Here is a 20,746-nt window from a genome sequence, read left to right as displayed (position 1 = left end):
CACCTCACTACAAATAACTCCATTTCGTTTCTTTTTATGGCTGAGTAATATTCTATTGTATATATGTGCCACATCTTCTTTATCCATTCATCTGTCGATGGACACTTAGGTTGCTTCCATGTCCTGGCTATTGTAAATAGTGCTGCAATGAACCTTGTGGTACATGACTCTTTTTGAATTATGGTTTTCTCAGGGTATACGCCCAGTAGTGGGATTGCTGGGTCGTATGGTAGTTCTGTTTTTAGTTTTTTAAGGAACCTCCATACTGTTCTCCATAGTGGTTGTATCAATTTACATTCCCACCAACATGGGATTATTTTTTAATCCCAGAGGGAAAAGTAGTAATTTTATAGCGGAGAAACCTATCAGATAAAACTGAAACCAAGTGATCATGGTTAACAATAAGACAGGACATCATGTGCCCCCTGACAATTAACTGGAGACTACAGATGTCAACGCAGCAGGGATCTTAGATTTGACCCCAGCACAAAAAGGCATTAACAGGAAGCTGTGAAATTCAAATTAGGCCTGTAGTTTAGTTAATATTATTGTCCCAACATTAATCTCTTGCTTTTGGTAGTTGTACTATGATTTTTATAAAATGTTAACATTAGGAAAAATTAGGTTATGGGTATACTCTCAGGAACTTTCTGGTATTTTTGCAACTTTTCTGTAAAACTAAAATTATTTCAGAATAAAAAGTTGAAAAAAAATCCCAGTGTCGACTGAGTCCCCACACATGCTGTTGCCACGTGTTCTTGTGACGTGGGTGCAGTCTGAGCGCACCATATACACACACGAAGGAAAGTTAACTGTGCGTGCTCTCCTCTGCAAAACAGCCCAGTCTATTTATACCAAAAGGTCTCAATAATAGGCTTTTTCAGAGTTCTCAGGGAAGGTGCTGGTAATGTGCGGCCAGCATATTAACCCTCTGTCAATTCCCTTTGTTATCATCACCCCTGTCCAGTTTCTTTCCTGAGTTGCATCCACATATACGTCTGGTGTATCTGAAAGAGCAGGGTGGGCCCCAGCCATGGAGCGAGGGATAGCAACATACCACCCCTCACACCGAGGCAGCTAACGGTCCACACAGCGCCCGTGGCTCACCGAACGAGCTTTCATTACTCTGTGAACACCATGGTGGCATCTTCAGGTTTCCCACAAACGAATCAAAGTATCAGGCAGAGCCTCTGACAGTGAACCAAGCAAGAGGTCCACTGGACTGCCATTCAGTCTGGTCCCTAGAGGGCACTTTATTTAATCTTTCCTCCAGACTGTCTAAGCAGAATTTTCAGAAAAAAGCGAGCAAATTAGGCTTCTGTCCAGCTCTCACTTTCAAGAGAAACTTCTAACGTTTTCTCCCACAGTGGTCATGACTCACCTGGAAACACGGAAGAGATAAAGAAATTCTCCTCTGGCTCTGAGACAGCCCTCAGGTCAGAGGATTAGTCATCCCCACTTCCCTTCAGCAACCACTGCCCCCACTCTCCCCTACCCCTCATTTTAATCCCTCTCTCCCTCCCTGATGTGACTTCAGGGTTTGCTTGGCCACGGTGATGCCCCATGGAGTTAACAAAAGGAGTTACTGTGTCAATGCTTCCCACAGATCTAGGCTGAAGAATAAGATATCAGGGGTGTGAGGTTTAATGTAAAAGGCCATCCCTCCTGCCCGACAGTCACGGCTGCTGCCTCAGTGTGCCCGGCCAGAGCCTGTTCCTAAGGGATCTCTCTCTCTCTCCCTCTCACACACACTCACACAGCGCCTGTGCACACCTCTTCTGGGAACATGTGCCAATCGCATTCCTCCCAGTGTACCTGTCCCCATCAGACAGGGATTTCACAATAAATAATTCTGATAAATATGTATAGTCTGCTTGGTACAGCATGAACTAGTAAAATTTTCATATATATCCTAACTCAGTGCTTCCTGGAGAGCAGTGCTTAAAGAAGATATACTCAGGGTTATAATTCCAGGTATGCCTGGGCTAAGAGTTCAGACAAATTATTAAACTTTACCTGCTTTCATATTTATAAAAAAAGAAAGGCAACTCCATGTTCGCTGAATGTAGACACAAAAGGCTAGAATTTCCAATGTTACCATATTCCTTTTTCTGGTTCCTTGTTCAGGTTCACTTGCTTTCATACTACAGACATATTCTGAATGAGTTCCATTTAGCATGGAGTGCCCTTTACCAGGACCCCCTTGTGTGCCCCCCTCAGTGATGTTGCCAGAAGACTGCCTTACCAACCAAGACAACCCCTGGAGTTGCCATTGGGGTGCAAAGAAATCCGCATTCTTATTCCTAATCTCTACCTGCTCTGATGTTCATTCTTTAGAAAAGAATGCTACTCAGGATGAGTCTGGAACCCAACGTGCTTAACCTCTCTGCTCAGTTTCTAAAACAAAAGGAACAAAAGGTAGAAGCTGATGTGGGGGGGAGTTGTCCAGATTAGTTATTTCCAGGGGTATGGCAGGTGATTCCAGCAACCAGCATTTCCCACATAAAGTGGGTGCCCAAGTGTCCCCCAAACCTGACACCTTAGGTCGCAGGGGAATTTACTGTCACTGAATAGTGCTAGACAGTTGAGATTTTCTACATGGCAGCCATTGTAATTTTGGGTAAAGCCCACCACGATAAGATTTTAGAAGTATATTTATGAACAGTACCTTTCAGAGTTTCTCAATTTGCAGCGGTAAAGAGTGCTTGTGCATGACCACAGAATCTAGAGAAGGATAACAAACTCTGCGGTTTTGACTGTTTATAGAGCAGTTTATACATATCTCCTTCTTAACTACCCTGGAGAGCTGCATCTTAGTGGTCACTCGTCTAATCTCCTCACTTTAAGGATGAAAAACAGTGATGCTCACGGAGGTTAAAGGACTATCTAAGGTCTAAAGGCCCTACGCCAATGCAATATTCCAGCTACCATGTTCCATCTCCTCCGTTCTAAATGCTCCAATTATTCATCATAGGAACCTCATTTATTCTTTGGGAAATGCAGTTCGAAAAAGCTTAAGGCACACGTCACAATTTTGAGCTGAATAAGACTGCAAAGAGATTTAACGATAATTATTTTTATGTTTCGAAAATGTAGGCTGAGGCCCAGGAAATGAAGAGGTTCTATTTAATTCTCAGGGCAAACCTGAGAACAATGGGAAAAGCCTGGATCCCCTAACTCCTGCTTTAGGGTTCTTCTCCCATATCACAGAACTCCTTCGTTTACTTTCAAATGCTTTCATGAACTTCACAAAGAAGTTGGTCGCTTATTTTTCCTATCCAAAAAAAAAAAAAAAAAAAAGGTAGCTTTATGTTTTATGCTATTAGAGGACATTAGAATTATGTCAAGTATTTAAAATTATTACTCTAAAAAACCTAAGCATTGTCTCACATAAATGCTGCTACTATAGTACTGTGACCACTCACCCTGTTAATAAGTAACATTATTACAAATAACTTACCAAGAACTGTCAGCTGAATCTTCTTATTCCCAACACCGGGAGCTTTTTTCACTTTGCACTGGTATGTGCCAATATCTGACAACTGTAAATTTGTTACATTTATTGATGCATCACCAGATTTGAGATCAGTACTTGTAAAATGTACTCGTCCCTTGAGATCTTGATAGTAGTCATCATAAATTTTGTCTCCAGAATATAAAATAATCTAAAAGAAAGCCAAGATAAGACAAGGAAAAAACAAACAAGCAAGCAAACTCTCTGTCTCATTAAAGGAGCTCTGGATACACCATGGTACTGTAGGATGCAAAAAAAAAGAATAAGAACACAGTATCATGAGTAATCTACAGTTATTCAAATCACAGGTTAGGAAAACAGAAAGAAACCACAATATGATCCTTAAGTATGGTCACACACTGTCATTGTAAATGGGGAAACCAAGACCGCCACATGATTAAGTAATGTAGCCCTCTATCAGAGAGCCATTTGGTGAGTGACCGCAAGAGCATGGATTTGTGAATTCTGATACACTCTATTTTCAGCTGCCTCAGAGGATGCAGTATGCCAATCAACTGTATAAAATCAGGTACAAACCACCACTACTCCCCAAAAAGGGCTTATGATAATTTACCCGTGGAAATTAAAAACAAAAAAAGACAACATTTTTTGTCTTAATATACTAAGTTGGAGGCACTCGAAGGTTCCAGACTCTAATGGATAAAATAATAAAATAAACCTGTTAAGATGTGTGTGCCCAGCCAGGTTAACAGGACCTTCCAATTAATCTGTGACTAAGAGCAAAGACCTTTTCTAATTCCACTAAGTTTTCTGAACCACTGTTAGGGGCTTTGATGGAAATAACTAAAGGCTAGATTTAGAGGGAAAATAAATTCTGCTAAACTTGACTTGGAAGAGAACTTACAACAGTCATCTCTAACCATCACTAAAATTAATTGAACACACTTTATAATTTTTCATTCGCTAGTAAAATCCTTCATTCTGGCCATCTGAGACCCAAGGGCCAAAGAGCAGTGGTACCGAAGTCAAATAATAATCAGAAAAGACAACTACAGTCTACATCCTGCAAATAATTTTTTATCTGAAATGTTTATTATGAACAATAAGATCAGAATCAGTGCCATCTGTAGGAATTTCTCCAGGGCACAGACTTGGGTTCTTCTATTATCACCTCCCCTACCATGCGGACCCCACCCCCAATTCACTAAAGATCTTTTGCTTGTATAAAGTGTCTGCATTGCAGACACACTCAATACCGGTTCGCTAATAAAAGAAGCAGTCGAAGGGTCCACAGCTGACTTACTCCGTAAAACAAGCCATCACTTTGCTCCATCTTCTCCCCACACCCTCTTGACAACAGCAACATGGAGAATTCCTCAAATGAGACAGTGTCTCTTCCTCTATATTACACTGTGGACTCTCCTGAGCCACAAAGGTCAGTCCCTCATTTTGCTACACACACACTTCAGCAGTCTTTCAAGGAGGGCCTGACAAATAAAATGTGTCTCCACTGTCAGTCATTTTTGTAAACTCACTTTATGTTTTCCCATGAAAACAGTCTTATAAACAGTAGTTAAGAAATGGGGAAGTAACATTTACCAGGCAATTTTGATTCCTCTTTACAACCCAGCAGCGATGGAGGCTCTATCCACATTTAACCTTTAACCTGAGGAAAGCAGCGGCTGTCACAGACCTGCTCTCCCAAAGCCACACAGCTGAGATGCAAACCAGATCCGTTTGGCCTGGCACTGTATACTGACTGACTTTATAAACATTTCTTTATGACTTACAGGCTTACGAAATGCTAATGCATACAGTATTTCAGAGAATTCGTACCACAATCCTGAGGCAGGTGTACTTGTTCCTATTTTACACATGAGGAACAGAGGAGGTAGTACACGTTAGTGCAGAGGATAATCAAGTGCGGGCTGGGGGGTGGCGGGTGGGGCAAGGTCAGAGAGACCGGGGTTCAGACCCCCAGCTGTGTCTATTGCCAGCTGCGTGACCCTGGGCATGTTCCTTCAAATCCCTGGGCCTCATTTCCCTCCTCCTCACATGTATAATCATCCTCATTCCGGGATGCTGTTTTAAGGCTTAAATAAGTATATATAATTAAAGTATATAAAACACTGCCCAGCACACAGTAAGTGCACAGTTCATGGTAACTGTTTGCTGACTAAAGAGATTACACAGGGAATGGGGATGGAAATTTCTCCAGCCCAGTCCCCCACCGCACTGCCTGCTAGCTTAAGAATATTAAAATAAGGATTTAGCGAGCATTATAATGTAGCTGAAATTCTATGTAAGCATCCTCTTCTGCATCAATCTCTCCCTAGCCCTTCTTTCTTTTGGTCTTTCCTTTACTGTGTTTTAGGTTAGAGGCTAGGCTTCTAACCCAGAAATGGACACTTCAACCCAGTCCCTAGTTTCACACTTGTCTCACAAGTCCTGTAGGCAGCAAGGCTGGGCCTCCCACTCAGCACAGAAGTCCTTGGGTTCTCCTTACATGAATAGAAACGCAAGGCTATAGGGCACGCTGGACTTCTTGGTCTCGAGACGTACCTGGTCACAGAGCTTCACCCATGAGTCTTAAGCCAGAAGCATTTATGACCTGTGCTCTCCATTCAGGCATCTTACCCATGGAACCAGAGTCCTGGACTCTAAAGGGGGATGGGCACTGCATTGGCAAGGGAGTCCGGGGTGTGTAGGACCTCAGGTAGAAGCCTGCGCTCAGGGTGCTGGCACTGCCATGGAAAGAGAGAGGGGATGAAGAGCAAGATGGGAGGGGACAGGGTATCTGGGCTGAGTACACAGGATGAGTCAGGCTCAATTTATTTTGCTTAGGGGGAGAGAAGGAAGTTCTAGTACCAGAATCAGGGCAGAGACAGATCGTTGGAGGGGGTGGCCCTAGACATTTACAACTTGGGAAAGCACCTTAATTTTTTTCTTCACAAATACGTCATGGACAGACTGCTTGTATTTGCCAAAAATAGTTAATTACCTAACTGCACTGATTCAGCCATTAAACGGCTGGATAACCCCTTCTTTAATATGGACCATAAGTAAAAATTTCTCTTCCAAATATATTATATATATTATAATATTCCTCCAAATATTTGAACTTCTTTTTCTCTCCCTGGTTTAATATAATTTATTAACACTGATTTTTTTAAATTAAATATATCAGGCGAAGCTAATATGAAGCACTCTAAATTAGTGGAATATTCTGGTACCATTCTGGTACCATTAAAAGGCAAAGCGTGATATGTGTATTTGGAGATGAGGTTGAAATCGTGCCCCAAAGGGTTAACAGAAACTGGTGACTAACAGGAATTCTTGAGCTTGTCTTAGAGAACAGCACATAAGAGCACAGCTTGTTCAAAACCCCTCCTTAACCACCTTTCTAGATAATGCTGATGTATGGGTCACATAGTGATTGGGGGGCTTAAGTTGTTTTCCAGGGATTGGGAGTTGGCTTCTGTCCAGTTCAAGCCGGCTAAGGTTGGTTGGGACCACCGACCCTAAAACTGAGTTTGGGCAGGTGTCCATTGAATGACCTTTTGACGTCAGAGGGCTGAAAACTCCACCCTCAATCATGCTAAGTGCCTCCATTTCTGAACATGGATCTCAAGAAAAAGCATGTAACTAAGATATACCTGCACAGAACACTGATGACCTCACCTTTCCCTACCTCCAAACACCCTTCCCCATGCCTAAGACCACCCTGCATCTTTATTTCATATATATGTCAAGCCCTTGCCTTCAGGGAGGCAGGTCTGAGATTTGTTCTGTCTCCTCACTTGGCTGCCTTGTGAATAACTCTTTCTCAGCTGCAAACCTTGGCATCTCAGCTCTTGTCTTTCAGTATCTGTCTTGCTGCAAGTCAGGCAAAGGAACCTGGTTAAGTAACAAGGTTATTGGGCAATTTTTCTCCTTTGTGCTACTTTTGGCTTTTCAAGTTTTCTACATTAGGCTCTTATTAATTTGTAATTAGAAAAAATTCTATAATAATACAGTCATCCCGGGGCTTCCCTGGTGGCGCAGTGGTTAAGAATCTGCCTGCCAAGGCAGGGGACACGGGTTCGAGCCCTGGTCCGGGAAGATCCCACATGCCGCGGAGCAACTAAGCCTGTGCTCCACAGCTACTGAACCTGTGCTCTAGAGCCTGCGAGCCACAACTACTGAAGCCTGCGTGCCTAGAGCCCGTGCTCCACAACAAGAGAAGCCACTGCAACGAGAAGCCCGTGTGCCACAACGAAGAGTAACCCCTGCTCGCTGCAACTAGAGAAAGCCCGTGTGCAGCAACTAAGACCCAATGCAGCCAAAAATAAATAAATAAAACTGAATACATTAAAAAAAAAAAGAAACTAGATCTTAATTATAAAAAAAAATTAAAAAAAAAAAAAAAAATAATACAGCCATCCCTCCGTACCCATGGTGGGGGTGGTCCAGGACCTCCTCCCTTTCCCCCTCCCCTCCTCAGATGCCAAAATCCACAGATGCTCAGGCCCCTCATACAAGATAGCACACTTATGAGATGATTTAAAGTATATGCACCCTCCCATATACTTTAACTCATCTCTAGATTACCTACAATACCTAATACAATGTAAATGCTATGTAAATTGTTGCTGGCATGTGGGAAATTCAAGTTTTGCTTTCTGGAACTTTCTGGAATTTTTTTTCTCGAATATTTTCAATCCATGAATGGTTGAATCCACAGATGGGGAACCCACAGATACGCAGGGCCGACTGCTGTTTTGTTTTTTAAGAAATTCAATGTATAGGATAGTTAACTTGCAAAAATATGGAAAGCAGACTGTAATTCACTACACTGTTAGACTTGACCCTTACACTGGTAATGGAATCCTTGTGTGAAACGTAAAAATTCAATTCTACCTAACCTTTCTCAAAGCCTAGTTTACCAGGCATCCCCTAACACATTATGCACATTCCTGCTGCACCGTCATACCTGCTCCACATACGCCTCCCCTGCTCCCTGGCTCACATATACTTCCAAGTCCAGATTTTCAGAACGTTCACAAGTTCCTCTTCTTCCTTGCAGCCTTCTCTAAGAAGTCTGGTGACCTTTTCTTCCTCTTGAGATCGGAGGTCACTTATTATCCACTTCACTCCATTACATACGTGTCCTCAATTTCCACAGCACCTGCCTTCCTCACCTACATCATAAGCTATGCCTTTCTTCGCAGCTCCCCAGGTCCCCCCCCCCACGTTATCAGCACAGTGACAGACACCGAAGACCAGCTCCCGGCATCTGCCGAGTAAGCAGCACATACCACTTGATCCACCTTCTGATTATCAGCTGGTGATAGCAGCCACTCGATGTCCAGAGGTCCCTGGTCTTCTGGACCGAGGGTAAATTTGCACGGCAAATAGGCAGTTTCCCCTTTGGCCTTTTCAATCATCTGTTCAGGAGTAGTGATACTCAAACTTCCGGTGAAATCTAGAATATGAAACATGTATATCGACTGAGCATCTGCTTTCAGGCTGGCAGCACACTCAGCACACCTCAGCTGTTCAGAGGGAGCACGGGATGTGGGTGAAACCGGATTTTATTTGGGACCAGAGTAATGAAATTCCCACTCAGCGGTCCCCAGTTTTTAAGTTTGTGCTTCTGTAGAAATAGAATGACAAATATTAATATCCATCTTATTCAATACAATTTCCTTTCAGAACACTGGGAAGTTCCCAACATTATATGGAATACCAGCATTCTCATATGAATTATAAGAACCTAGTGAAGGATTTCTATTATCCAAGCAGATATTTAAAACTGAACCTGGCTAGAGTCTCTGAAAGGTCAATTACATCATAGTAATTCAAGGCCACATTAATTCACACTTCCATGGTGCCAGGGACACACTTGGAACTCCCATCACTGGGGCACATGCTGATGAATTTTGACACGTTTTCTGCCAAGGCTTCTGTAATTCCAAATTTTTATTAAATTTGATTCTGTAACTTTTATTGAATGCTTAAAAATATTTCTAAGCAATAAATTTTGATGACAATTCAAAAAGAGAAGAAACTGTCAATTTATATATTTTTAAATGTACCAAATAATTGACCTCAATATTATCTTTAAGACATTTCTTACTGTTTGTCCCTTCTTATTTCCCTTCTGAAAAACAGTCAGACATATTTATTATATCATTTTTTAAAGGACATCATAAAATTCCATAACCTATTCTCAAATTTGTATTCTATGAAACTTCCACTTAGATCACACTAATGCTGGATGGCAATATTTGAAAACTCTATAAAAGCAAAAATAGATGTCCTGAGCCCCAAACAAAAATTCCAACATAGTTTCTTCCAACTGAGTTTGTGAGAGAGATGGCTAAAACCCACTGCAACCCCATAAGAATTGAAAAAGAAGTCTCCTCCTTGTGGCTAACGACTTACTGTAACAAAATCACTATCTTTTACATGCATAAAAGATGGAAATTAACTACGAGCAAAATGATGCTATTTCTTACCAATAAGGGAAAAAATACCAAGTTTAATTCACACATAGATCTGTTCACTACTTATGTCTTACAATAAAGATTACAGTTTGAGCAACCAACAACTTAATATAAAATGCAAATTTAGTCTGTAAATGAACTATCACACAAAACTTTTTTTTTCTTTTTTACTATTTACACTATAAAAGTTTGAACCACACTAGTCTGTCACTGTATGTTTTTCTTATGATAACCCAACATTTTCTTATGGGTAAAGTCAAATGTGTAACGTATGCAGATCTGAAGTTTCAAATGAATACACTGGTTTCCATTCAGCAGCTCTACAACGTGGGCCTCTACATCACCCAACCCTGACTTCCAGGGCTGGATGATGACCTGGAAGAGGCCCCAAGCACAAAGATTATGATACATGGGGCTTTCCTCTCTCCCCCACTTCCCATCCCCCTGCTCACACCATAAAAATAAACACAGAGCAAAATTAAAAGTAAATCCAAGTCCTAATTCTCCATAATGATGATTTTGTTGCTGGTTTTCAAATGACACATTCCAAAAGAACAAACCAGAATGAAGAATTATATTATTATCCATCACATGAACCTTTCCATTAGCTCTTAGAAGAGGCTTAATACACGCGGACTATCAGTTGTAATGAAATGTTAGTAAGGTTGTAGCCAATAGATTGAGAATGAAAGAAAAGTCAGGTTACATTCAAGACCATTTATATTCAGGCACCATCCTAGGCTTTTATCACATTTAAGTGCACTCATCAAACAGCAAATTAAAATTGGACACAGACTTTCTGCAGGCCCTCCCCTAAATCAGAGGTGGCCTTGTTTTGGCCAATAGAAAGTAGCCTGAGTACTGCTGAGCCAGTCCCAAGGCTAGGCTTCAAGAGGCGTTGCTGCTGCACATAGAGAGAACTGAGGTGTCAGACACCAACAGCTATAAGCACCCAACCTGCAGCTGCCCTAAAACACCAGCCCAGTCCACACCAGCTGCCTGCAGCTCCAGGAGTGACCCTAGACAGGATCATAAGCTAATACACGATTGTTCTTTTAAAGCCTCTAAAGTTTGGGTTGGTCTGTTAAACGGCAAAGATTGATATGCCATCCAAAACCACTGATTCAGCCCAAATGGACCACTTACCATCCCCCCAGAAGTCCATACTACTCCAATCTCCATTTCATGTGCACATTTCTATTTTAGATGGTATGATTTGATAGGTATCTGTATAATCGCAACTATTTCTCCTGATTGATATTCAATCCCCTGAATAAATACTTTCTATCATTTCTAATAAACTCAATTCCATTCCTACCTCATTCACTCAGGCACTCTGCTACCTCTCCAGCCTACAATGATTTTTCCTTCCGTCTTCCTAGTAACGCTCACAGTACTTTCTGCTATCCGTTATAACCCATTTGGCACTCAGCGTATACTATCGTCTTTCTTTTTTTTTTTTCCTTTTATAAACTCAGGCTCCATGGTTTTTGTCCCATCTTCTAGATATCGATGAGCTTATCTTCCCATACTACCTTGTAATTTTAAGTGAATTTTTAAAATGCATGCCCTGATTCACCATTAGCTCCATCAGGGTCAGCAGAAATTGTGGATACCTTTATCCTCTGTTGTGTTCCTGGCACATTAGTAGAAAATAACTGGTGACTGGATTATAAGTTTGATGAATTTTAGAAATGTTGAAAAATAGCATTAATCTGCCAGAAGGTCCTGCTACTTGAAGATCTCCTGTCTATAGCTCCTACAATTGTCTGCATTTGTCTGGGTATGAATACCATATGTATAATGTAAGATAAGAACAATCTAAGTACAGTTCAGGATGAGAATTCCATTTCACACAAATCAAGACACAGCCCAAAAATATGGAGGCAAAAATATATAAGTAAGAATGAAAATTTGCTATAAAAAAAAACAATTAAAACTTCCTGGTTACTCTGTGCTTCTAGAGCTTTTATTTTATAAAAAAATCAAATGAAAAGTTTAGAGGCATCAGTTAGATATCAAATGAGTAACAGTTTAAATTCTCCTAATTCATGCTCTCAGTACTTATACTACAGTCATTAGAATTAAATGTAACTTCGTTTTCATGATAGTATCATCCATTCTTTCTTCTTTGATACATTAAAAATTACTTTTCTTTTAAAGAGTATCTTAGAAAACAGTTACATGTGTATAAAAATGATCTGGATAGATATCAAACTGTTAGTTATTTTTCACAACTGAGATTTTAAGTAAAGGTGAGCTTTATAATGAGATTTCCTTAATATGTATACTGCTAAAGGAAATTTTAAACAGACTTTTAAATGGCTTTCAGCATTTCTTTTTCCAAAAATGTTTAAAACATTCAACTGCTCTTCATTGTGTTGCACTAGAAATGAATTAAAATCTCAAGATGGTAGAAAACAGTTATTGGGTTTCCTAGCAACACTGAAGGGGCCTCTCTGCACGAAGGCATAGTTTTTCAAGCACTGATGTATGCATCAGTCACAAATTGTAGAAGACAAAAGGCAGACACTTGGTCTCAGGCAGTGTCTCTGGATATTCTTAACACTGACCAATTCTATTTATGCAGCAAATTGAGTGATAGTTTAACTTGCAAACTACTTGTAAGTTCAAACATGGTCTCAAAACTAAGTCAAATAACAAATCTTCTTATAATTTTATTCAAACATATTCAGAATGTCATGAAATACGCAGCACATGATCAACCACAAGTACTTGGAGGGTCCTGTTAATAAGTGCTCAGCACTGGATTATGTAAATAAACAGACTGAATCATGTCCCTTTTTGGCAGTGACTGAAATAACATCTCCCAGTTTTCTGCTTGCTTTTTCTAATCTCCAAATTCCAAATCACTTGAGTCTGTGGAACCTCTCTTCTGCCCCGTCTGACTTCTATCTGAGCATCAAAATGACATGAATTCATCAGAGTATTTTTCAGCTTTGATGTTGTCATCTTCTGCCAAGGCCTTCGATCTGTTTCCACCGTCAGAAAGGAGCAGAACTGGAGAGCATGGCAGGCAGTACTCCTCTAGAACGCAGGCAACGTTTGCAACTGATAACCTGCCTTATTTCTTTCATTTCTTTTCAAGTTTAAGCTACACGCTAACCTGGATGGTCTTCAGCTATCTTTTCCTTCTGTCAATCTTAAAATCATAGGAAGTTGGAACGTACTCATGAAACATTACAGTTGATTAAAAAAAGAAATGAAGTAAATGTGTGAGAATTTTCGATAAGGTTTTGACTGAGGAAAGTCTTAAAGAAAACTAGAGAACACAAAACAGAGAACACAAAAGCTATGAAGAAAAACACATAAATTTAACTATATTAAAAATCTTAGGTTAAAAAAATCACCATTTAGCTTTCAACAAAACTTGCTGAACAAAAGGAAGGTTTTCTGCTATTCTATCACTGAGGAAATGAGACAAAAGGAATGATCTGAAACATGTTTGCCACCTATTTATCTATACAAGCAAGACACTAAATGTGGAGTCTGACCAAAGATGGCATATGCACAGGGATCTTTCAAGCAGTGACGGGCGAGGTGTTTTCACCTGGGTGGAGAGAGGGGCTCCTACATAAGCCGTCTAGAGATCTAAGCAATCAATGAAATGCTTCGTTACAACAGAATCAAATGGCATTCAAGCAATTCTGGATGCCCGAGGTAAGCAGGTCACAATATGCTGGGGACAGCACAGGCAAAGCAAACTCACAGGCGCAAGTACCTTTGTATAAGAGAATGGAAACAGAAAGAGCCAAGCTAAGCAAAAGTGTTGGAAATATTGCAGCACCCATGGAGGGCGAGTCCAACTTACTGGACCAACACTACAGGAGGCCTGTGAAATGCAAATGTGCAAACCCACTTTGAGGAATTGAGGCTGAACTCACAAGACCTAATACGTGCAAGCATGTTATCTGAAAACGACCCCAATGTCCAACAAAAGGCAGCATCCGAAAACGACCTAGACGCCTAATAACAGGCAGGAGAATTAGGGTAAGAAATCCAAGCTCTCCTACCTGAGACAAAGAACTAGAGCAAACACACTAGGCCAGAACGAGCCCGCTCCAGCCAAAGGACCTGACTAAAATATGGCTTTCAGGTAGTAAAATCGACTCCCACTTACATTAATGGTAGTTCGACTAAACACTGCCACCACCAGGTTTAATCCCATTTACCTGACAGCAAAGATACTTATCTAATCAAATTAGATCTTTCAAAAAGAATATGACCTTTAACATACACGTTTAATAATAAGTATACAAGTATAATAATACTCTGGGGGGGCTGTGCTAGCGACTGAATCGTGTCCCATCATAGTTCTTGGGGAAGCCTTAACAAACCCCCCAGGTGACCGTGTTGGAGACAGGGCCTTTAAGGAGGTGATTATGTTACATTTGGTCGAAGGGCGGAGCCCTAATTCGATAAGAAGGGGTACCTCCTTAATGCAATTCTGATGTCCTGATTTATAATACATATATATTTGGTCTGTGTCCCAGGGCCTGGCACAGAGCTCCTAGGAGCGATCAAGGTGTCTTTTGTTATGATAATGGGGACTTTTAGAGAACTCCTAAGGAACCTAAGGATGGGCTGGTTGCCTGGGGAGGCGATCATGTGATTAGAGGATTAGAACTGGCATCTGAAGTGTGTGTGTGCTCGCACGCACGCTTGGGTGGGCGGGTTGGCGGGTTTGCAGAACCGAGCCCTCATGAACCTGTGGGTCTGACGCGACCTCCGGGTGGATGATGTCAGAACACCCAGCTGGTGTCAAAGAATTCCTTGGGGGCCCCACACACAGCAGAACTGGCGTCAAATTAAAATATCCCAAATGCAACCGCTGTTCTCTATGCCCAGGCCACTACCATCTCTCCCACAGGCTGAGCCTGCTGTCTTCCCGGCACCCACTCTACCTCATTCTGACCACCTCCACGCTTCACCCGTGTGCTCTGAACAGCTGTTTCTGAAATTATACCACTGCCATGTCTGAACACCCCTGGCAGCCCCTCCCTGGTTCAGACACCTTTATCCTCCTCAAGGCCCCTCGTGAGCAGGCGTCTGTCTCCCCACCTCTGGCTGCTCAGCACCCGCTCTCTCCCCGCGTGCCGCAGCACTGAGCACCCACACGCTTTATAACACTGCCTTCCTTGCTCCATCCCACCTTTCGGAATCACTTCTACTACTTTGGTCTCGGGTCAGGCACTTCCCCAGAAAGCATTCTTTCTTTGTGCCCAAATACGGACTGAATCCAATGGACTCCTCAGTCAGCTGATAAGGCCTCCATCACAAGTACTTACCCTGTTTTACTGAGGTTGCTTGTTCACAGTGTGTCCTTCCTACCCTATACCCTCAGTGGAATATTTCGCATTTGATTTAGAAGCCAAAGCTTCTTGATTATCATTGATTGCCTAGCAAAATTTCTGGTGCTCAGCTTAAAAAAAAAAAAAAAAGGAAAAGGAAAAACTCACAGGCACAAGTAGTACCTTTGTGTAAGAGAAGGGAAACTGAGGATCTACCAGAAATGAAAGATGTTTCATTTCAAAATAGTGGAGAAAAATTAACAAGATGTAATGTGGCTAAAAGTAGGTGAAAATACGTTAAGACTTTTCTCTATTAAAGGTGGAACCACAACGATGAAAGTGTCCTGGTCTGGAACCAATCACAGAAGGAAATCAAAGAAATCAGAGGAAGCACCAAAGGGGAAAAGATGAGTTAAGCGCACGCTTGCAGAGCACCTGTGTTTGTGCACGTTTCCCTCGTCTGAAAGGCCCACTTTCTCCCACTGAAAGCACCTGCAGCCATTCAAAGTACCTCTCACCTGTGGCCTCCTCCTAAGTTTTCCCAGATCCCCACAGGCAGTGTTAATTGCTTCCTCCTCTCAATTACACAACCTGCACCTCTACTGAAGGTAGTTGTTTACATGTCCCTACCCTTAAGCACATACTTTCACTTGCTTCACAGGGTGTCAGGGTTTCATCTCTGGAGGGCATGTTCCAAGCCTTAATTCAACAAGACCCCAGACCTGCCTTGGACGAAACTGCTCAGTTCCAGTGGAGGGCGGGAGCTCAGAGCAGAGGGAAGGTGAAGGAGCTATTTGAAAGAGGAGTGGTGATGGGAGAGAGGACCATGAAACCTTTCGGGAAAAGTACGGGAAGGAGAACCACAGGAAGACTGTGCATCCAGGGAAGTAAAGGAAAGGAACAGTGAAGTCACTGGAGATATATGGAGCTCAGAGGGAGCTGAACAAGCCTGGTCGTATGCTAACAGGAGCAAAGACGGATGCTTATTACTTTAATATTCACGTTACAAGAAATGTTAGCAAATGTGGTAAGAAATTAATGTGTATGCAACTTTATGTTTAGTTACATATATTTTTTAAAGCAGCCTACCTCATGAGTCACTCATTTTTTAAAATATTTTACCTATTTATTTATCTATTTATTTATTTGGCTGCACCAGGTCTTAGTTGCAGCATGCAAACTGCAAACTCTTAGTTGCAGCACATGGGATCTAGTTCCCTGACCACGGATCCGAACCCGGGTTCCATGCATTGGGAGCGTGGAGTCTTAGCCACTGGACCACCAGGGAAGTCCCTAAGTATAGTTATATTAACATGAAAGAAATATGACATTAAGAAAAACTTTTATTCATGAATATTCTAAAATCACAACTAGGGATGAAGAAAAGTTGCTTGTCTATCTATCTCTAGAACAACATGAAGCAAAATGAGAAAAATGTTACACACCAATGTGTGGTTTCTCAGAATATCTGGAGTTGGACTCCCCTGGTGGCGCAGTGGTTAAGAATCCACCTGCCAATGCAGGGGACATGGGTTCGATCCCTCCGGGAAGATCCCACACGCCGCAGAGCAGCTAAGCCTGTGCGCCACAGCTACTGAGCCCATACACCGCAACTACTGAAGCCCGCATGCTCTAGGGCCCGCATGCCGCAACTACTGAAGCCCGCGTGCCTAGAGCCCATGCTCCGCAACAACAGAAGCCACCACAATGAGAAGCTCATGAACCGCAATGAAGAGTAGCACCAACACAGCCAAAAATTTAAAAAAAAAAAAGAAAATCTGGAGTCATTCCAAAGATATTAACAAAAAAGAAAAACTAGGAATAAAAATAAGAATAATTTAACTTCACGTTCCAGAAGTCTTGCATATTTCTTTGGTTTCTTGAAAAGGGGTATGTTATGATGACCTTCATGTCAATTGTTACAAAGAACGTATCTGATATTGACTTTTGTGAGAAATGTCAAAGTATGTCATAGAGGTTACTATTTTAAATAGAGAAGATGTTCAATTGTCCTGCTTAATTCAGAATATAGAATTCAGGAACCTTACATAAAAACACAGTAACATTCAATAATAATTCATGAGAACAATGTTAAAAAATAAACTGGAAAAATCAGGAAGTGGTATGTTTAAGGGATTGATCATGACAAGTATAATTTTGTTGTGTGTGTTTGACAACAAATACTACACATCAGATGTCTGGGTTAGCAAGCAAGTCACTGGGATACTTTAAATCATGTTTTAAATGTTGCAAAAATGCAACTGCCATGCTATTTAGACCATTTCCTTGACCCTAACACCAATCTGCCAATTTCCTTCTCACCAGGGAGTTCTTTTGGGATTAGCAATGTTTAAAATTCACCTAAATAGTGTTTCTTTCTAGAAAGGAAAAAGAAAAACACTTTAAGTATGTTAACACTAGTTAACTACCCCAACTAGGCCTTTAAATATTGCTGGGGAAGAGAAGAAAACACCAGAAGGTAGATAGAAATTATGCTCTTTGCTGTCTAGGAGTTTTTGTTTAATTCCCATGTGTTACTCAATACAGGATGTTAATATGTACTTAGAGCTAAGAAAATAATACTTACAGTCAGATAATAACAATGAGAAATGACATTAAGTATACCTACTTAATGCTGTTTTTTTCTATGCTGTTTTTAAAATATCAATTCTCAGCTCCCCACCCCAAGTGAGAAATCAAAAAGCAAGTGCCCAGGAAATAAACTGAGATGGAAATGAGGAAACCATCATCTTAACCATAAATAGTAACTAACAATGACTGAATACCTATTATGTGCCAGGCACTTCTCAAAATATTTTACACATATTAACTCTTTCAAGCCTCATAACAACTCTGAGAGAGGTACTAAGATCATCCCGATTTTACAGTGAAGAAACAGAGACACTGAGAGGTATCTACGCTACTATGGGAGCAAGATACAAATCTAGGCAGATTGGCTCCCAAGCCACACTCGTCCTGCAAGTAGAAGTCCACCAGTCAACAGCCCCGGACATAAGACATATCCTTTTAAAAATCACTACAAAGTAAAACAGTAAGTTATTAGACCCCATTCCAATCACCTTGATGGAAGGAGGGTTCAGGATTTACACTATTCCTCTCCTATACTAGATTTCCAAGAAGACAGCATTTTAGGTAGCACATGGTTCAGGAGTTTGGGTGGACCCTTTTTTTAAACAGAGAAATAAATACCAGACCAGGATCTGTTGTCAAGTTTGTCACAAAAAAGCTCTATCACTTTGGACATGTTGTTTCTCTAGGGCTCAAACATAAATAAACGGTGTTAGTAAATTATCTGTTTCAGATCTAAATATGTCCTACATATGACCATCAATCAAGCAACCAACAAGAAGCCTTCCCCCAACATCCATCCCCTCCCCTCCTTGCACAACTCAAAGGCAGTAGCGACAGTTCTCTGAGTTCACCTCACAGCAAGTGCAGACATTTCTGACATATGAGCAGACTGAATTATGCAAGCAGTTCTGCCCACAAATAGCATCGGCCCTGAAGTCAGATCTCCATTCAAATTCAAACTGAGCTTACCAAATGCTTAGCCAGGGCAAGTTTCTAGCCTTTTAAAGTATTAACGTTGGGGCTTCCCTGGTGGCGCAGTGGTTGAGAATCCGCCTGCCAATGCGGGAGACACGGGTTCGAGCCCTGGTCTGGGAAGATCCCACATGCCGCGGAGCAACTAAGCCCGTGTGCCACAACTACTGAGCCTGTGCTCTTAGAGCCTGCGAGCCACAGCTACTGAAGCCCGTGCTCCACAATGAGAAGCCACAGCAATGAGAAGCCCACGCACCGCAACGAAGAGTAGCCCCCACTCGCCACAACTAGAGAAAGCCCACGGGCAGCAACAAAGACCCAACACAGCCAAATAAAGTCTTAGCGTTTTTTTCTGTAAAATGGGAATTAGCAGTAACAATGCTTACTTCTTTATAGGAATTAAATAAAATAATGCATGTAAAGCTCTTAGAACAGTTCCAGCACAACTTGGTATCATCCTTTCAATAAGCAGTATCCAGGACCCTCTGGTCTTCTGAGATGGCCCACACTCTGTCTGCGGAGTGTGTTTCTCTCTCAATAAATCCACTTCTTACCTATCCTATCACTTTGTCTCTCACTGAATTCTTTCTGCGATGAGACATCAAGAACCTGAGGTTCATTAAGTCCTGAGACCAGATACTGAAACCCCTACCACGTAGAAGTTAACTGTGTGCTGCATACAAACAGACCAGTTGGAACTGGGTCGATGATGCTGACTCCCAATTACCTCACTACCAACCAATCAGAAGAATGTCCATGAGCTGACCATGCCCTCCTCTTTGAACCGTTACTATAAAACTCCTCATTACCTCCTCCAGGTGGGGATACATAGTTTTGAGGGCATTAGTCCGCTGTGGCCCCCTTTGCCTGGCAAAGCAATAAAGCTGTTCTTTTCTACTTCACCCAAACATAAATAAATAAATTAGAGAGTATCCAGTATGACAATTGACTGTCATCTTCCAAGCCTGTCATTCCTACTAGAAATAAATTCATGTAGCGTTGGGAAAGTGTCTTAATCTTTTATCCGTCACACTAAGCAGAGCCTTCCATACAGGAAGAACTCAAAATCTGTGATGTAAATAAAGGACACTGACATGTATCTACTACATTTTGCAATCAGAACCTCATTGGTGACCTAGGCCAAATCTGATTTATTGAAGGCTCGGGGTTGGGGGAGGGTGCAATGGGATATTTCTAACTACAGAGGTGGAAATATGTGAGCAGGGACAGAAAATGACTGCTCTTTTGAGAAACATGGCTCCCAAGAGTAGGAGATAGCAGTGTGCTGTGTGGTCAAGGAAAGGCTGTTTCAAAATAAGAAATGTAGAGCATGTTTATAACTCAAAAGGAAAGAGCAAATAGAATGGGAGGTTAAAATACATAGAACAGAACATTCAGAGAGTGAAGGATCAAGACCCCAGGAGACAACGAGACCTAGAAAACAGGGGATAAGACAACTTTAAAATAAGATTCGAGGGAAGGACATTTCCTCTGTAACAAAGGAGGCACAGAGCATTTACTTAGAATAAAAGAGGCAGAAAAAAATGTGGGTAGAGGGGTTTTTGGAGACTGGTTCAAGTCTGAACTATGTGAAGAGGAATGGGAGAAGAATCAAAGGACTGCAGAATGGTACCACGAGTCCAACGGAGACGAGCTGATAGCTGATGAAGCTGAGCAAAGATATGTGGTTTATCATCCCATTTTTTTTTCTAGTTTCATATTTATTTGAAATTTTCCATAATAAAAATGTTTTAAAAAGAAAACTACAATGATGTGGCACTACACACCCACCAGAGCAGACAAAATGAAAAAAGGCTATGATGAGGATGTGGAGCAACTCTCATCTCTATTGATGGGAGTGTCAACTGGTACAATTAACTTTATGTGTGTGTGTGTGTTTATTTTGT

The 20,746-nt window shown here is 41.4% G+C and overlaps 1 protein-coding gene across 1 annotated transcript in view; it reads right to left on the bottom strand.

Annotated features, from left to right (window-relative positions):
• CXADR (CXADR Ig-like cell adhesion molecule) overlaps nt 1–20,746 on the bottom strand; it is a 49,252-nt gene that overhangs the window by 8,049 nt on the left and 20,457 nt on the right. Inside the window, exons 2-3 of the mRNA XM_007164124.3 lie at nt 8,773–8,939; nt 3,461–3,665 (exon numbers count right to left, since the gene is read on the bottom strand). Coding sequence (XP_007164186.2) covers nt 3,461–3,665; nt 8,773–8,939 — 372 coding nt within the window. The remainder of the gene's footprint in view (nt 1–3,460; nt 3,666–8,772; nt 8,940–20,746) is intronic.

The sequence above is a fragment of the Balaenoptera acutorostrata genome, chromosome 4 (assembly GCF_949987535.1).
Source record: "Balaenoptera acutorostrata chromosome 4, mBalAcu1.1, whole genome shotgun sequence".
In the NCBI taxonomy this organism is placed as follows: domain Eukaryota; kingdom Metazoa; phylum Chordata; class Mammalia; order Artiodactyla; family Balaenopteridae; genus Balaenoptera; species Balaenoptera acutorostrata.
The sequence above is the reverse complement of the archived record's forward strand: the minus strand, read 5'-3'. Positions and strand labels throughout refer to the sequence as shown.